We start from the raw sequence: 18,590 nt of genomic DNA, 5'->3' as shown, positions 1-18,590 counted from the left end.
GAAAGTGTTTCTAGTCCGGCCGACTAGAGATCCTTCTCTAGTCCGCCACCCAAAAACACATGGGTCCCACATATTTGGGTGATGTAAAGCATTCATTTGATGGGCTCTGACATAGAGACGGTGTCTACAAGAAATTAGCTTCATAGGATCATCCCAACCCTATGATTTGTGGAGCTTAAAATGGACGGCTATAAACCGCCACAAATCTGTCCATTTTTTAACTCTACAAATCGAAGGATTAAGAAGATCCTATGAAGCTGAATTTTTGTGGACATCCTATCTATGATGAGGCCTATCAAATGAATGCTTTAGATCACCCAAATATGTGGGACCCATGTATTTTTGGGTGACGGACTAGAGAATGATCTCTAGTCGGCCGGACTAGAAACACTTTTCTCTTTTAATTAAGAGCGGGCACGCCAACATTAATATTAGCATCGAGAGAAAGGTGGTTTGCTAGTAGTCACAATTTAATGGGTTTTTTGACGGCAGATGAACCCCTTTGGTACTGGCTGCGTGGAGGGGTGAACCACCTTTCGTACTGGCCATCAAGGTGATATATTCGCCCTCTTTTCTCCGTCGGCCACTCCCCTCGAGTGTATTTATGACTAATCTTTTTAGACTACAAGGGAGTGGCCTGGGGAAGAAAAGGAGGAGAATATATATATCATTTCCTGAACAATGTTGGTTTGTCCTATACGCAGAAAAGTTCATATAGGACAAACCAACATAGGTGGATTTCCCTAATTTTGAAGTAGGCAATACAGTTCCTTTCTTTTATTCCAATCATTTGTTTTGAAACCGCCAATCGGATGACCAGGATATTCCAATCAGTTGACCTTTTGGACAGTGGCCCACCAGATGGACGGTGCAGATGGAAGAAACGCGATATCCATTTCCATTGGAGGTATCGAGATAAAGTAAACTCTTTTCCAACGTGACAAAGCAAAGAATCCAGAATACGAAATTACCTAAACACCCTTCCGTCTGTAACGGTGTATTCAAAGGATGAGAATGATGATATTTTCTGTGATCCAGTAAGAGAGAGGTGTTAATGGCGCTTATCACCTCGTCCGTACAATGGCTCTGCCCTCCTTCCCTTTCAAATCCCGATCGCACCACCTCCACCTCCCGTAATTACAAACCTTTCCCTTTTTACCCCTCCGCCCGAAAATGCCCTAATTCTCGTATTTTCTTTTCCGGTGTTTTCTGTGCGAGGAAAAAGCGTCTCCATTTTCCACTTATCTTCTCTCAGCTCTGCACTGAGGAAGCCCTAACCCTAGAAAGGAATTCATTGATCATCTCCGAAGCAGTCTCCGATGAGGAGCTGTGGGCCACGGCTACTCTCCGCGTCCGATCCTTCTATGATATTAACCAGACTTATAGTGTCGAGGTGAGCTACTGGTATGTTGTTCTTCTTAAGTCTAAAAAAAACACAGTTTTTAGGGTTAGGGTTTTTTTTTTTTTTTGTCCTTTTCCCTTTTAGATGTTATGCTTCTTTGTATTGATTGGTAGAGTCAGTGAATTTCACTGCTGCTTGGATTGCTCTGGTGACCAAGGCCCTGTTTGGATTTGCAAGAAGAAAAAAATTCCTGATGGAAGTTTTTTTTTTTGGATTTTTTTCTTTCCACAATTTAGAAGGAAATGACGTGATTTTGGTTAATTTAGAAGGATATTATCATAAATTGAGGGTCCCATTAACTAAAAATTGGATAAATTTGGCTCAAGTTATCTATTTCGCGCCTAAAAAAAAGTAGGAAATTTTAGGAAAATATTTTTCCTTTCCAAACTGTTTCAAAATATTCTTGCAATCCAAGCATGGCCTGGCCTTAGTGAAACATGTGCTGTAATTCGATCGTTTTGACCATACTTGATATCATGGCTTGAAATTGAGATTTTATGCTTGTAACATTGCTGCATCTATGGCGTTTTTTTTGGCTCTTTTTGTTGAATTTTGAAATGCACAGGGTCACCAGCTATTTACTCTTTTAATACTCTGATGATATTTATTCCTTGTCAAGTTCTGTTAGGATCATAAGGGGTACTTGGCAGAGCGTGAATTCGAAGCATTAAAAGACCGTATTTCTGGTAAGAGGATAGGGTTTAAAAGGGTTTCTTGCATAAATGCCACGCTCCCATTATCGCAATTATTAAGCTCTTCAGATGAATTCTGCTCTGCCTGTAAGGTATGCTATATTCACAATCATATACATAGTTTTTATATTTTCTAATTTCATGATTTATTGGGCAAGAATTTTCATTTGGGTTTGATGTTTATACTTTATATATGCAATTCAATTGGTTATCCACATCCTTGTAGCCATTGCCTGTGTGAAATGACAACAATCTTATAGCATGCTTGCTCAGGTTTCTATAATGCTCATGATGTGTCTATCCTAAAGAAACCTTGTATTGTTTTCATGTAGCTATCTGTCATTGTACCTTTGCCCACACTTCAGTATGTTTGGTTAATACGCATCTCTTATTGATCAAGAATAAATAAGTTTTACATGTGGTGTACTTAAAAGAAGTGGACTTCCGATCCACAACATTACCGGAGAGTAAAGTTAGGCATGAGATTTAGATATAGTAAAACTTCTAGCCTGTAACAGGTTTTAGGAGGGGATCTTGGAACTGCTGCAAATCTGTAACAGCTCAAAGGTGCAGCAGTCTGAAATTTAGGAGTTTTAGAAGTCTGGGCCTGGATGTGGAATGATCGTAAGGCCAAATGTGGGCTGAGGGACGTGTTTGTAGGGTCTCGGTTGGGCTTAAGGTAGTTGCAAGGTTGGAGTTTGATGGGAACGGTTCAAGGCTGTAAGGAATAAGGGGGTTTTGGTTCAGGGGATGAACCGGCCATAGGTTTTTAGAGGGACGGGGTGAGATTTTTGTTGCAGGTCGAACAAAGATTACAATTCTAAAGGTAAAAGGGTGTGATATTTATGCAGGTGAAGCTACCAAGAACATGTGACGTGGATCAATTCATTATTTCAACTTCTATTGTTGTTATCTTTTATTTATCCTACTTTTTAGGCATCAAATCTTGTTCGTTTGACTTGATTTTGGTATCCTTAGAAAGGTTTTTCAGTTACCTATCGAACGAGCCCAAGATCACGATCGTGATTTCCCGAAGTTATGGATGATTTACGGACGTGCTACATATCTATTACAGAATTTCTATTTTTGGGTTTTTTTAAAAGTTGACATATCTAATTTTTTTTGGGTTATTTTAGTCATGTTTCTAACTTTTATTTGTGCCGCTTTAGATGGAAGATTAAGATTAATTATTAGGTCTTACGTTAGCATTTAGGGCTTCTATTTTTTGGTTTGGCTATCTATATAATGTAATGACATGAGGAAAGAAAGAGATTGAACAAAGTAAATTTTTGGAACATCCTTTGTGAAGAGTGCCTTGGCTCTTTCACATGGTTGAACTCCGTCACATATCATATTGGAGTTTTTCTCCAAAACCGTGGTATGGGTTTCAAACCCTACGAGTTGATTTAGTCATTGCTTGTTTGATCTCCATCATATGTTGCTGCTCAATTGTTCCTGCATCAGATATGGCCATGGCGTTGTGGGTGATGGAAAGCTTTTAAAGTGTAAGGCTTTATGGCTCTTTTGTGTTCATTTGGTAAACATTTTTCCAGTTGTAATTTTTGTATGTGTACATCTAGTGTGAGATCACTAGAATTCGACAAGATACAGACAAAGTTATATATACCTTCAATTTTTTTTTCATATCTTTTGGGTTGGTCCAAGCTTCTTTTTTGAAGAATTACAAATTATATTGACACTCAGGAAGGAATATTACTTTTTTTCTGTGTAGTTTACTAGAAGAAATGTTACTGATCCAAATCTGAGTGAACATCTAAAGTATCATTTTTGTTATTATCTTTTGTAGTTCTCTGAGAATGGAGAAGTATCATTTTTGTTATTATCTTTTGTAGTTCTCTGAGAATGGAGAAGTATCATTTTTGTTATTATCTTTTGTAGTTCTCTGAGAATGGAGAAGATCGAGTAGTGGTTGGGACCCTGGATCTTAACCAGTGTCTGAGGTTGGCGGATGAAATAACAGGGACGAAGCCAGAGGTTGGTTATGAATATCAATATAATTACACAAAAAAGAATACGACCTCCAGGAAATATATTAGCAGAAATAATTCAAGTTTTGAAATGGTTTTGTTTTTCCTTTTCTGAAAGAAAACTGTTTCAATCATGATTTATATGAAACTGTAAGGGATTGAATGGTTGCATTCTTTTGAATTCAATTTCATCATATAGATTGACAAGTTTGAGAAATTTATATCCTGCTGGAGTTTCATTTATTATCATCTACGGATTCGATCATTTCTTACTAGGTCGGCTGGTCCAGTTTTTCTTTTTCTTTCCTGATTGTATTCACACTTTGCAGTTTCTGACACCTTGCACAGCCTAACTTCAATGTTAAGAGAACTCTGTGTGAAGATAATTAGTTGGTTTATTCAAGGTTACTTGCAATCTTACTTGTGCATATTTCATGTTTCATTTTTATTTTTCAAATGGTAACATCATTTATACATCAAAGGGGCAGTGCCCTGGGGACTGATATGGTCAGATACAAAGAAAAGAGAAGAGCGTAATAATTTCATTTTTTTAATGTCAACTTCATTTATGCATCAAAGGGGCAGTTCCCGAGGGACCACTATGGTCAGATGATTTTGTTGTTAAGTTTTGCACATATATTTGGTCATGTGATGTTACACTAGAAGGCATTCACTAAAAAGTTGGCAGATCAATTTGTTTTTCTCGTTGCTTATCTTGAATCGTGACTGCCCTTCTCTTGTATCATGGTGCCATATGCCCAACATTGATGCATGATATTTTCTAGGTTGTATTTAAAGCTCTATCATGTTTGCAGAACAGTTGCTCTTCTGGCTAAATCCTTTAACAACCGAGTAGGGACATTTTTAGATTCTGTAATATAAAGCATACTCATTATAAATTGGTCCGCAGTTTGTAGTTAGCTCTTCAGTCACATCTATCCCAATAATACCCTCGAAAACTTGATGAGACTTTCTTTACATTTTGATCAGCTTGGACAAGTTGGATATAATTTTCTCCCATTTGCTTACAAATCTGTAGGAATCAAAGTTCTTTAATGCAATTGACTTCCACATCCAAATAGAGAATCTTTGATTTTTATATTATTTTTGCATTTTTTTTTACTATGAATTGTGTTTCTTTCTATTTATATCATTGAATTATTATTGTACAGAACTTTTAGTTCTAAAATTTTGGCTTAGTAGGATCATGATACAATCAAGTATTTCATCATATTATAATTTCGTCTCTCTTAGGAGTGAAGTAATTTTAACAGGGCATTGGAGCTGATTTTGCAAGGGCATATCTCAGCAATGTATGTGTGGCTAAGGAATTGCATAGAAATGGTGTGGGCTATGCACTAGTTTCCAAGTCCAAAAAAATTGCTCGAGGATGGGGTAACGATTTTCTTATAATTTTTCCATGCTCATTTTTCTTGATCACTAATGTTGTCAGCATTTGCAAACTACATATGCATTATAAGCATGCTTCTATGCTGATGATAATTTTATTACTTTGTATTTTTCCAGAAAAACAGGAAAAGTATCTGAAATTTTGAAGTTTAATGTTTCTTTGGATAGTGAAGAGTAAAGAAAATTTAAATTTACATAGAAGCTTATGAAATGGAAGAGAAGAGACCTCTTCTCTAAACCTATAATCTGGAAGGCCCAGTAGTGGAACTATTTTATGTCTAATGTGCCAAACCTTTCCTTGAATATGGAAAGTTAAAAGTGGAGTCTAAAAATTGAGAACTATGTATTAAATGTAAGGGTATTTTTGTCATTTCAGGTTCTTGCATAATTTTTTTGTTTTGTGTTGCTGATTGCTCTGTTATTAATATGATTATCACATCTAAAAGCATTTATCGAAAAGACCGAAGGCTTCAGTTAACTTTCTTGTTTGTTAAAATTCTCAACGAGTTACCATGTTTGACTTTTGGGAGCTCCAATGTCAACACTCACCTCGTTATCTTTGAATGACGGATTAAATTTCCCATTGTTTATTGGGTCCATCAATATTTCATGTTTGAGATAACACTCTACAGCCCAAAGAATATGCACGGCTTCACAGAGCTATCCTTAGAAGCACAACGTGGGTGCGGGGGCGGGAGCAGGGGCGGGGAAGCGTGAGGGGCTATAAAAGAGTCTAAGGTTGGGAGCGCCATGGGAGCGTTTATGTAATATTTTCTTTATATGCTTTTCAAAATTCAAGTATATCAAAAAATAGTAATTTCTAACCATCTTCATATATATCTTTCAAAATCTAAGTGCATAAAAGCGTAGTAATTTCTAACTATCTTCATTTTCATGCTCTCTTTCCTTATGCCTTCTGAAGACGTGTTTGTGCTTGCTCTAATGAAGTACTTTGAAGAGTTGGAGGAGTTTGATGCAAGTTAGGTGGTGATGATAGTCTATGCTCTAATGAAGTACTTTGAAGAGTTGGAGGAGTTTGATGCAAGTTAGTTGGTGATGGTAAGTCGATGGAGTAATAGAAATAGGTTGCAAGCATCATGTGAGCGTTTTTTCGTCTCTTCGAGAGCGCCATGGGAGCGGTTCCCTGCCTAAGGAGCGCCGAATCACGGTTCTAGCTTGGGAGCGGCACCCAGGAGGAAGATTCCTGCTTCTAAAGAGCTATCCATTAAATCACTTAAACATTTTATTATCATATTTCAACTGACGAGTGGCTTCTTAGTTTAAAAAAAAAAAAAACCTGACGAGTGGTTTTATTATTGCGGAACCGACTTGATGTTGGCCCAACATCTGGCAATGTATCTGTTATCTCGGCAAGCTGCGAAAAAAAACCTGAACTTGGTGCTCCATTCATTTAAAAATGGAAAGTAAAAAAATATTAGGAAAAACCGTTCAAAAAATATTAGTCAAAGAAAGAAATAAAGGAATTAAAAGACCCAAAATACTTATAGAAGTGAAATAAAACAAGTAGAGGAATGCTAAACTAATGGGCACCCTTGAATAAATAAGATGAAAGGGCACCCCCATTGGTCGAAAGCCTTTGGCGACTTTCGACCAATGGGGGTGCCCTTTCATCTTATCTATGCAAGGATGCCCTTGAGTTTAGCTTTCCGCAAACAAATATTATAAAATTTTACTATAGCTATTACACGTTTTGCTTTCATGAACGAAAACAATCAACGTACAACATGGTCATATTGATACATATAAAAGGATCAGGTACATCAATATTGTTGGCTATCACAAATCCGGCCTAATTACCCTTGGTTCCACCCTCATCGAGTGATTCTGGACCTTTGATCATGCTTGATAAAAAATGCATCCTTTAAGATGTGTTTACGCCATTGATTCTTTGCATGCCTCAATCTTGCTTATGTGATCTCCATTCAACATTGGGCTTGGCTGCTCTAGATTGTCTTATGTCGGACCATCAGATCAATGGTCCCAATCACCAACGATATAGGACGAGACCAGCTTTCTAGTCTATTTTATAAATTATTATTAAATATCTTCACCACCCTATTCCTTTTATCAAAGTCTAGTACTTTTGGCGCAAATCAGTCTCTTCAAATGGAAGTAATCATAGGGGCTTCGGGTGGAAGCACTTTCTGAGTGAAATGGATAGGGGCTTTGGGGGGAAGAAATGAATCACGTAAGGTGCTCATACTCTTCCTTTATATGCTTCCCCTTCAAGAGCTCAGCTCTTTCCAGAATTTTGGATATTACAATGCTTATATAGGTGAATCCATGGAGGGTCATCATTGACTAGCTTCCAAAATAGTCTTGTTTTTTTTTTTTGAAAAAAAAAAAGACTATCCCAACATGCAAAGTATATGCTACAAACTAATAATATATATTGCCTACAATCTAACAAATGGTTAAGGTTCCCAAACGTAGTGTTTCTTCATGTCCATTTTCCTTGACTTTTTGGAATTATGTAAATAATGATGAATTTCTACAGAACTAATAAAAAATGATAAAATTCTACAGCAAGAAATCACTGTTTAAAAACTCATACTTGGAGCAAAAATCTATGTCGACTTGGTTGAGTCAAAAGATTGAAGCAGCGAGTTCTTTTATTGACTGAAAGGAGGAAAAACATTTTATAGTAGGGACAATACCAAGTCGACTTGGGCAAATCAATGTAATAATGCAAGAACGTTTGCAAATTCAAGTTTAATCCCCACTCACTCATCGAATGCAAAGATAAAAACTGCAAATGGTGGTGAATTTTGATTACTTCCCATAGCTTCTTGAAGGCTTATACACATTATTTATAGCAACCACTTTAAAAATAAGAAATGTTTGTGATATGCTTAGTTCAGACCTATATACCTAGTTGGGGGAGTTTATATGATTTTATCTGAAAGTCTGCCGCTATTGGAAAACTACCAAAGTCAATTTTTGACTTGCGTGGGTCGACTTCCTTTTACCTTGTCCGAGTTCTCTCTCTCTCTCTCTCTCGTATGATTTTGCCTTACCAAGTCAATCAAAATTTCTTTGATTCCCCTCGAATTAATGAAAAATATACCGTGTCAAACATTGACCGGCCAAAGTAGAATCCCTTTTACCTCGGCTGAGTTCTCGTCTGTGTTCGAGTTTTGAAACAGTAGTCTCAGCTATCTTTACTTAACATGTTATAGCTTCTCTGGTGCCCCTAAACTGGAATAATCTTATGGCAGGGCAGCAAGCTCTAGATGGAATCACAGTGGTAGCAAACTGATGGATTGCAATCGTAGATCTAACTTGGAATATATAACAAAGCCAGATCTAGAGAGGGATTATGATTAGTTTGAGTGGCTCATCTTGACATGGGCACTCATGAAATCAAGTTGGTTTGAAGTAATGGTAAATGGTGTGCAAACTCAGTTCCTTGAGAGATCTCTGGAGGTTTAGACAAGATCCCTTTATCTCTGTTTTCTTATATGTTTGCAGCATCCGAGGCTTCCTTGGGAAAGATTGATCAACCTCTTCATTGAGGAAATTGAGGGCTATCAATCCAATAAAAGGAAGAATACAATGTGCAGCATAAATGTTGAGGACTCTATCACCCGTGATAGCTTTGATAATGATTTCCAAGGGTCTCTACCTGTCGGATATGTGGGTCTGCCTATAAAAATAGGCTTTGTTCATGCTCAGGAGTGAGACCTATTATTAGAACATTGGAATCCCAAGGTATATAATTTTTGGTGTCATTACCCTCACTAAGTTGACCCCAGCAAGCTTACCCTGGTAATGTAAATCAGATCATATAATATGAACTTGCTATGAGTAAGTCCGTACTAAATAATGTCAATATATAACTGGGAAATAACTTACTACTGTATACCTTATTACGCCCTACAGCATATTTTAAACACTTCTCATCGTAGACAACATATTCATAGAAAGTTACAATCGAATTATGAGCCCAAGCTCGACAGGTTCCTGAAAGAAGTTGATTGAGCACGGGTTTTTGAAGCCTGTGTCCATCATGTTTTTGTCTTTGATTGTGCTAGTACTTTAGAGTTCATTGTATACCTTGGCTATTGCGTGGGCTTATTTATTCATTCTGGCTATGTTACCATGCAGCAAGTTGAGTGTCACTCTTTGATACATTTGTCTGGCACACAGAACTCTTTGATACATTTGTCTGGCACACAGAACTCTAGAAACAACAGCAGTTTGATGATTCTTTAAAAAATACTAGAATAACAGAAAATGTGTTTTAAGCTGAAATAGTCGTTCACTCACTTTTTCATTTTTCTCTCTTTATACAATTTGGCAGACACCATCATAAAATTTTATTTTGGTTGAAAAAAAGATGAACATAGTTTGACTAAGTCTCGGTATTCTTCAGGCATAACTGATCTGTATTCCCATGTTGCTGTTGACAATGAAGCGGCAAAGAAATTGTATATGAAGTGTGGTTTTGTATATGAAAGTGATGAACCCGCTTGGCAAGCCAGATTTCTTGGTCGTCCCAGACGATTTCTTCTTTGGGCTGACCTCACCACAATTACCCACAATTTCTAATATAATATACATAATATAATTCACCTTTTTTTTGCTTGTTTTCTTATGGTCCTTTTGTCATCTTTACGGTAGGTAAGCTAGTTTCAAACTTGTGCCCCATTCTTGTAAGCCTTATACTTGCAGCGCCGTGGTGCGGCGCACACTAGGCTCGACACCTATTTCCCATTCCATAAGCTTTTGTACAGACTTTATTTAGTAATAATATATTCTTTAATGTTGAATGACATTTGTTTTCATTTCTTTTGGCATGTTGAAGTGTAAAGCAGGCATACAATCATTGCAAGAGGAACATGGTAGGAACTAGATTGTTCATATTTTAAAACAGCACCATCATGTCAAGGTGAGATTCCCCCACAAGGGGGAAAAATCACAGATCAGAAAGCATATGTGGTTTTCCTCGTCAAATACTCATAGAAAATCAAAGAGCTTATGGGGTGACCCAAAAAACCTTCTTAATATTTACATGTAGAAACAATAATAAATGAAATCTCTTTCTCACACATTGTTCATGATTTTGTTCTAGAAAGCTGTGAATAACCCATTTAGATACAGAAAATAAGATGAATATTTAACAAATCAAACAGTTCAATTCCTATAAAATTGGATTTCATATCCAGTAAAGGTGGTGGAGAGCATTAGCATGTGATTTATCGTCACAATCCATTCATTGTATTGAGCGTAATCTTTCATTTCTAGCTTGATTGTCCCTCGACTTGTTGTCAATGCTATGAAATGAACCTGCGCGTCTGCTTCACTGATTGAGTCCTCATGTAAGTTGAGTACTATGCCTGTTGCCAATGTAAGATGCAGCCTCAAACCTTTAACTTTAATCACACCCATTAAAGAAAATTGACAAATAACCTAAATATGACCTTTTATTGAGTTGCTTTGTGTTGTGTGTGTTATTTGTACATGAACATTAATCATTAAAAAGCTACCTCTGAACTTACTTTCTTTTGTGCGTGCAAAGCTCTTCAACACATTGATCTTCCTAGTTCTCAGAATTACCTGTCATAAAAGTAATGAATTACCCATCAAATTTTGCACTCAAGCACTTAAACATCTCTACGAGCAATCCGGACCGTCCATTCAATGTTCCGCCTCTTTGATGGGCCATATCATGAATACTGCACCGTTGGATGTTCATAACTGTATTATAGGAGCATTTGATAGTTGGCTGATTGGAAAATCTGGACGCAGCAGATTTTGTCATGCTATGATCCATCCAAGAGGCAATCAGTCAATTGGATGGCTAGGATCAGTGGGCAAGTGCACTGAACATCGCTTGAGATGGTTGGTACACTGAGTTTTGGTGTATATTAGAGTGGCACATAAAAAGGTTTTTTTTATTAAAAAGAAAAAGGGGGGAGCTGACCTTGGCTTTGCTGTCGAGGATAACTGAAACAAATCTTAACTTGCATTTGCCTAGAAAATAGAAACAAAGAAAACAAGATAAAGAGAAAAGTAACTGATCAAGATCTCTCCCATACCATTCCAAAAATATGTAAACGAATTTCCCAAGAAGAAATAAAAAAATAGCAACCACTTACCATCTGATGTTCTTACAATAACTTGAGAACCCTTTGCCAGCAAAATCCTGTACTTCCCAAAGTCAAAACCCAAGTCCTTTTTTTCCTTGAGTGGAAGTGGGGGTGCAATTCCATCTCTTTCTCTACGACCAGGCCTTGCTCTAAGTGTAGCTGCTCCTCTCAATGCTATAGAATAAAGGCAAAATAAAGTCACATCCCACAAAACCCAAAACTTGAAAAGAAGAATCATTAGAGAGAGGGTACTATTAAGTACATGTTGCAGCTGCAGCTGTTAGTGTAAAGATGTTGGCTGCATTGGTAGTAGTCATGGCTGAACCCATGGCTGCACTTAGCTGCTCGTGGTTCGCACCCATGTCTTCTGCGACTTGAGCACATTGGGCTGCAACCAAAGCCGCGGCTGATGCCACTGCGGCCTCTTTGGTAGTGTTGGGTTGGTTGTTTTTTGCGTTCTCTGCCGCAACAGCTGCAAGTGCGGCTGCGACACCTGCAACAGTTATGGCTGCATGTACCTCAGCTTTCTGCAACCTCTCTTCTTCCTTCCTCTTCTGCTTCAAATCCTTCACCCATTTCTTTATAGAGATTCCCTTGAATGGCATTAGCTTCCATGGCATCTGCAGAGACTGTTTTACTTCCTCATCAGCCGTGAAATAGTTAAAGATGTGAATTCTTATATGATGCATTTAGTTACTCCATCTGGGTGTAACTAAATGAAAAGATATCAAAATGAAAATCAAATGATTAAGCTCCATACCCATTTCTTTCGGAAACAACGGCCGTAGTTTAGTTCTGGGTGCATTGCCTTTTGCATGCATATCCACGACTAAAGAAAGAAATTACATAAGTTCAGTAATAGTATTATCTAACATAATCACTTGTGCTTGTTTGTGAGTAAGCATATTTTCATTCTAATGCAAATCAATAAGTTGTAAATGAATATTTATAAAGAAACTTAGAACAAGTGAATCTATAGAAAATTTTAAGGCTAGAATAGCTAAGAGTTGTTTTAAAAACTCACTAGTCACAATATATATTTCTCTCGACACCTTACACATATTTCACTTACCTTCAGGTCATCAGATTTCCATGATGGTATTGCCTTGACATCTCCATCATCCATGTCCATCCTCTGCATGTTATTCCTTCTGATGAGCCAATCTAGATTAATTTAATGTAAAGAGATCAGATTAGGAGCAAATCCTTCGATTGTTACTCACCGATAGCGGAGCTTTTATGTCAGTCTTAAACGTCTTGACGAGGTTCTCTTGGAGCATGATTGATCTATCATCCACCATCGGTTCTACGACATGAATTGTAGTGTTAAACCATGCACGCGAAAGAAAATCCATTGAATCCAAAGTGGCTTCAGGAGCTGTCATCTTCATATCTGAATCCATGCAATTAAAGCAAGAGAAAAAAACTTGGAGATGAACTTAAGCAAATGAGAAAGGCTACTAATGAATGATAATAGTAAGACAATGAGATATTATATATATACTATGCATGAAGAGGCGAAATGACTTCAATGACCCCAACAAATTTACTAAATTACCATTATCTCCTGGATAGAACTTGGCTTCTTAACACACAGGCAACCCACCATCCACATCTGCTCTGTACCTAACAAACATGAAAGTATTGGAGTTGTCTACCTTGAAAACTGATAAAACACTAAAAAGGGAAAATGAAAATGGAAAAAGAGGATGATGATCAGCAACCCCCTTGTTTTGATATTGGCATCCACTAGTTTAAGCTTCGCCAATTGGCTGTTGTCTTAACCTCTTAGAAAAGATAGGAGTACTGCCATTATCGAAAAAAGGGAGTGGGGACTTCAGGTGGAATAAAAAACTGTAGAAGAATGTTTCTAAAGTGAGATGACAGTTGGCACTATCATCCACAACACTGGTTTATAAAATATATGAAGTTGGGAAACAAAGGGGCCCTCTAGGATTAGCAAAATCATGTATAAAACTGGTTTTGATTAGAGAATTCTGAAAGAATCAATGTACAGGAACACATGCCAACCATGATAGAATCATAAAATTCAATAGAGAAAGGAGGGAGAGGGCAACAGATGGGAGCTTCCAAATGAAGATTTGGAAATGAAGATATGCTGGAGTTTCAAGCCATAAATTCCAAGTACTGAGAGTTTCCAAATGAAGATATGTTGGGATTGCTTCTTAGACTTGGTGGGAGCCACTACCTTTCACACATTAACCCCAAAAGGAGAAAAAGAAAGAGGATAGGCATCTAAAGAACTGTGAAGCATTATAGCTCAACGTGCAATCGGGGCCACCCTTGTGAAATATGAGTGTTCAAAAGAGAAGACATGTATCATTGAGACTAAGCATTCTTTATTATAAACTTCACGCATTCAACAGTGCACCAATCAAACTATATTGTTGATTAAATTTCCTTATAAAGTAGAAATGATGGAAGTTGGTTGAGCATTTTATTTGTTGCAACATATGGGTTGGTTTATCACCTTTTTTAAAGTTGTATATGAGGTTGCTTTATGCTCTCAACTGACTGAAATTTGTGGGTCTTTATTGGCTTGCTTAGGGGTGTTTAGTAGGCTCAATGCACTGAAGTTTGATTTGCTTGAGCACTTATTTATAGCTTGGCATAGACAGGTCTGGCAACATGTACCACTCAAAAGATTTAAGTAGTTATTCATTAGTGAATATTGAGAAACGCAGCTAAAGCTGGTCTTGGTGATTAAATCAAGGATGTAGGATATGATGATGCAGGCATTGGTGGTTCATCGACTGATTCATGACACCTTATCATTTTCAATAGGTCATGCAACAAAACTTTAAGAACGACTTCTAATCAACTGAACAAAAGTATATTCCTAGAGCCCACGCTCTCTCTTGCACTTATGAAGGAGGACCCCGTAGTTTATATAGAGCTTAGGGAGGCTTCTGGACCTAGTCTAGGTCATTTATCCTCCACGGCTACGTAGTTTTTTAGAGCACCATATGTACATACAATGTACATATAAAATTTCTCTAATATAGTTATAATAAATATCACTTGTTCCCTTTTCTAAAGCGAGATACGATAGTAAATTTTTTAAGCGTGATACAAAGAGCTAGCCGCCCCTGTGGAGATACGCACATTTGTTTAATGAGCTCTTCGATTAAGTGGAGGGTGCTTCAGTTGTGTATTAGCATGTTCGGAGATCGGCTAACTCTGATGCCCAACCACTTAGATCGGGCCAAGCGTAGAAAGGCACAATCTCGTCACTTTTGACTTCTTACCTCCTTGATAGTTGTATTTTGGGATTTTTGCCAATTACTCCCTCCTTTGCAAAATTATTGCTAAATAGTACTTAAGAATTTCATATTTGCTGATTAGTCTGGAAAATAATTGCCATACCAATCAAATGACAGTTACTTTCTTCCATAAAATTTTTTAAATGACAAAGTTAACGGCAACCGTCTCTCTCACGGCAATTGGACACTCTCTCCACTCTTTCACGTGAACAGTTGTTGGGGTCAACAACTGAATGGTTAGAGGAAGTGATATATTCGACCCACTTTCTTCCTCTAGCCACCCCCTCTATTATCTTTATGACCAATCTTTTTAGACTAAAAAGGGCGGATTAGAGAAGAAAAGGAGGCGGATATATCATTTTCCTTGTTTAGATCTTTGAACAAGGAAAGCCCATTGTATTTAAAATTTATGATGAATGCTAAACTGACAAGAGCCCTTGTAGAAACCGTGTAGAAGAGCGACACCATTGGACCACTTCATATATAATGGCACTTATAACGGCATTTATAATGACGTGGAGCCTATGGTGCCGCCCTTCTACACGGTTTCTGGAAGGGCTCCTGTAAGTTTAGCATGTCTCAAAATTTATTTTTATGCAGAAAGAAACACCCTATCAATTTGGAAAAGGGCATAAATTTGTTTTACACTCATTTAAAGTGGAAAAGAAATGGAGCCTTGACCAAAAAAATCGGTATCTGAATTATTGTTGCCACAACTAAACATATATTGTACGTTGCATATCTATTAACTTGCCATGGAACTTGGCCAGACATTGCTCATGTTATGCACGTTGCTAGTACTGTGCATCAGGACAGCATCACAGTGCACAATCTGCTCCGTTCAACCTTCCATGGATATGGTCTTCTCACTTCATTGGACCTTCTCATCCAGATCGATACAGCTCGGGATGGATTTTTTTGTTATCTAGCTATTACAAGTACTACCATTCAAGAGTGAAAAGAGTAGATGTCCTCAACGTAAGCTAAAAGCCCACACTAAAGTCAGGGATGACATAAGAAGGCCGCATTTGTGCCACCTTTGAATAGTGTGGTTGCTGTGCTTCTGTAAGGTAAAATTGAGATGTTGTAGTAATGCCGGTAGTGATTGTTTAAACCGCCAAAGAAAATGTGTCTCCAAGACAACATCTTTGATACAAGAAGACAAAGAAAGAGGCTGAGGATACCAATGAGTTGCTATAATAAATTTGCACCATTTGTGACACGATAGAGATATATGGACTGCTTGTTTAAGCAGAAGTTCCCTTGGCAATCATTTATTTCATTCGCATCTCATATCCGATTCGTCCACAAAAGATATGGCTGTCATATAGAATTTATGGGCTCAAACAATATGGGCAGGCAGAAACTATGCATCCATCAAGGTACATTGAATGACAAAAGAGAACTTGGAAACAGAAATTTCAAACCTTCATACCTTTTAAATTTTACATAATACATGGAATGCTTTGGAATGTATTGTTAATGGTTGGCCTTATTTATACAGTTTGAATAGGACTCTTTCACTTTTAAAAAGATTAGAGGAAGCACGAAAGTTTACATTTATAAGGTTTTAAATAACCTTGGGGGCACGAAAGTTTTCTCATTGTGAAATGCTAGCTCTAAGAGAGTCTTATGGTGCTTAGGAGAAAGCTCCATCATGATTCTCCCCTCTCATGTTCTTCACTGCATTATCTTCTCTTGAAAAAAGAAGCAAAACGAAAATCCGTTTTGTAATAAAGAAAACAGGGTTCTCTATCGCGACACGTTTCCAAGAGAACAGGGAAGAAACAGCTCGAATTCCAACAAATGCCTAAAACATCATGAAAATGACCAAATCTTAGATCATTTTCACTTTTATCTTTATATTTTCAGAATGGATTTTCATTTTTTGAAGTGTTTTCCCAAAAAGAAAGAAGAGAGTGAAAGATTGCTTCTTTCTTAATTATTTCTTAAGAAGGATTAGGAATCAGCTAGTAATGGTACCCCATGAATGCTAATGATCAATTTGTGGAGATGCATGTATGATTGAGGCCGTTAATCTTGTAAAACATCTTGAGATGACCCACATGATCTTGGTCCCAAGACGATTTGGCTTTTCTTGTGGAACCTTAAATGCGACTCGATAGATCAATGGCCCAATCAAGGTGTTCTAAAAGTCAATTGACGGGATCTGTCGCTGCTTACCAGATCAATATTTCTGGTCACAACCACATCCCACCACACACTTGATGGACCCAAAATGTAGCTAGTGGAATTTGCTAGGTCCCTTTTTATTTGGGATTTGCTGACCATAGCAGAGGGCATTTTGCGGAGCTACTGTTGCTTGAGAGAACAGCCACATAGGCTTACTTTTGGACTGATTCATTTAATTCAACCAATGTGGCTGCTCTCTAATGCAAGCTCCGCAAAATCCCCTCAAATCCCGAAGAAGGCATTTTGAAGAGCGGTTGTTGCATGACAGTGAGTCAGCGAGCAACCACATAGGCTCATTTAGTGATAAATTATACGGTGGCCGGCCTTCAAGTCCCATGAAGGTGGTGGGTGGTACGATGGAAGTACCATATCCTCGATACTTGACCGTCGGGCACCATATAAAAACTCCATTTTTACTTTCTCCTTTTCTTTTTCTCTTTAATGCTGTTGTGAAAAATGCAGTGATCCCTTGTGGCTGTTCTCTCCTGGGAAAGTTATCTGTTTCCACTGAAATTGCCTAACAAATCTCATAAAAATTTATTAATATATTAAATAAGGAGTGATTTTAGTAATTAAAAGTTAAAAATTTACATTAGCATGTCTTGATAAGATGGGGCCAATTCACCTTGTCTTTTATTATTTGACTAGCTGTAAAAGGCTACTATAACTCTCAAAATGCTCTTTGTAGCCAATTAAAAAAGAGAGGACAAAATGATTTCGCCCCAACCTGTAGGGGTGTGGCTCTTTGGCTTAAAGTCATGGGTATGTTCCCCGTTGAGGCAAGTTCAAATCCCCCTTTGAGACGAAGCGTGATTGCATGCATCCGTAGGGAATAGTCTCGCCCCTAAAATTGGAGTGGGGTACCCTATTTCATTAAAAACCAAAAAAAAAAAAGATTTCGCCCCAATTTTGTTTGTCCTTTCTTGAGAGTTGAATATGAAGCCATTTTTAAGATAAAACAAACAGGAAGGATGGAAAATGCAATTTTTAGAAAAAAGACAAAATACTAAACCACAAACAGCAACAGAGTTACACTAACTTGTTCGAGAAACGAAGACATTCACACGCAACAAACTCAACTAGACTTGGTGAAAAAGTTAGTCCAACACACAAACTGTTCCAATTTCTATCATGCCCGACAATATAGAAGTAATAGAAAAGCAAAACTTATTATCCACACCTAGAATGTCCTTTGTTTCATATGAGCATTCAATAAGATTTGAATTGATATTAGATAAGGATATCTGATGTTTCTGCGACATTCACTGAACTTTGCAAGTAAAAACACTCAAATCTCTGTCAATTGCCATTAGTGCCGAACCCACAAATCTTAGACTAGTACAATAAGGTCGGCAGTGTGGACCTCTTCTTATTTGACACATAGCCCGACACGTACCAATGCATCCAAATCCTACTATATGCATCCTCTTATTTGTATGGAAACTGAGACCAATACTAGTTTCTGCATCACAACAATGCTCTACTCTCTACCTACCCATAGGCCACAG

The 18,590-nt window shown here is 37.6% G+C and overlaps 2 protein-coding genes across 3 annotated transcripts; one reads left to right on the top strand and one right to left on the bottom strand.

The window, feature by feature from the left end:
* Positions 1-949: 949 nt before the first annotated feature.
* LOC143879635 (GCN5-related N-acetyltransferase 7, chloroplastic-like) lies at positions 950-10,288 on the top strand. 2 transcript variants are annotated; one of them, XM_077382116.1, is made up of 5 exons: positions 954-1,393; positions 2,031-2,186; positions 3,994-4,089; positions 5,357-5,477; positions 9,889-10,288. In XM_077382116.1, exons 1-5 carry the CDS (start codon positions 1,055-1,057, stop codon positions 10,062-10,064), a joined length of 888 nt encoding a protein of 295 aa, XP_077238231.1. In that variant the 5' UTR covers positions 954-1,054; the 3' UTR covers positions 10,065-10,288. The 2 variants fall into 2 exon arrangements, with proteins under 2 accessions (XP_077238232.1, XP_077238231.1); XM_077382117.1 differs by lacking the exon at positions 3,994-4,089 and having other exon boundaries at positions 950-1,393.
* Positions 10,289-10,649: 361 nt separating this feature from the next.
* LOC143878343 (auxin canalization protein (DUF828)) lies at positions 10,650-13,008 on the bottom strand. The gene is made up of 8 exons (XM_077380643.1): positions 12,836-13,008; positions 12,678-12,756; positions 12,366-12,434; positions 11,868-12,225; positions 11,615-11,779; positions 11,440-11,489; positions 11,015-11,072; positions 10,650-10,852 (listed from the first exon to the last, which is right to left on the bottom strand). Exons 1-8 carry the CDS (start codon positions 13,006-13,008, stop codon positions 10,650-10,652), a joined length of 1,155 nt encoding a protein of 384 aa, XP_077236758.1.
* Between the last annotated feature and the right edge of the window lie 5,582 nt (positions 13,009-18,590).

Source organism: Tasmannia lanceolata, unplaced genomic scaffold (assembly GCF_043159265.1).
Source record: "Tasmannia lanceolata isolate RefF3 unplaced genomic scaffold, GAP_Taslan_0.1 ptg000006l, whole genome shotgun sequence".
Lineage (NCBI taxonomy): Eukaryota > Viridiplantae > Streptophyta > Magnoliopsida > Canellales > Winteraceae > Tasmannia > Tasmannia lanceolata.
Note: the sequence above shows the minus strand (reverse complement) of the source record. Positions and strands in the feature narration are given on the sequence as shown.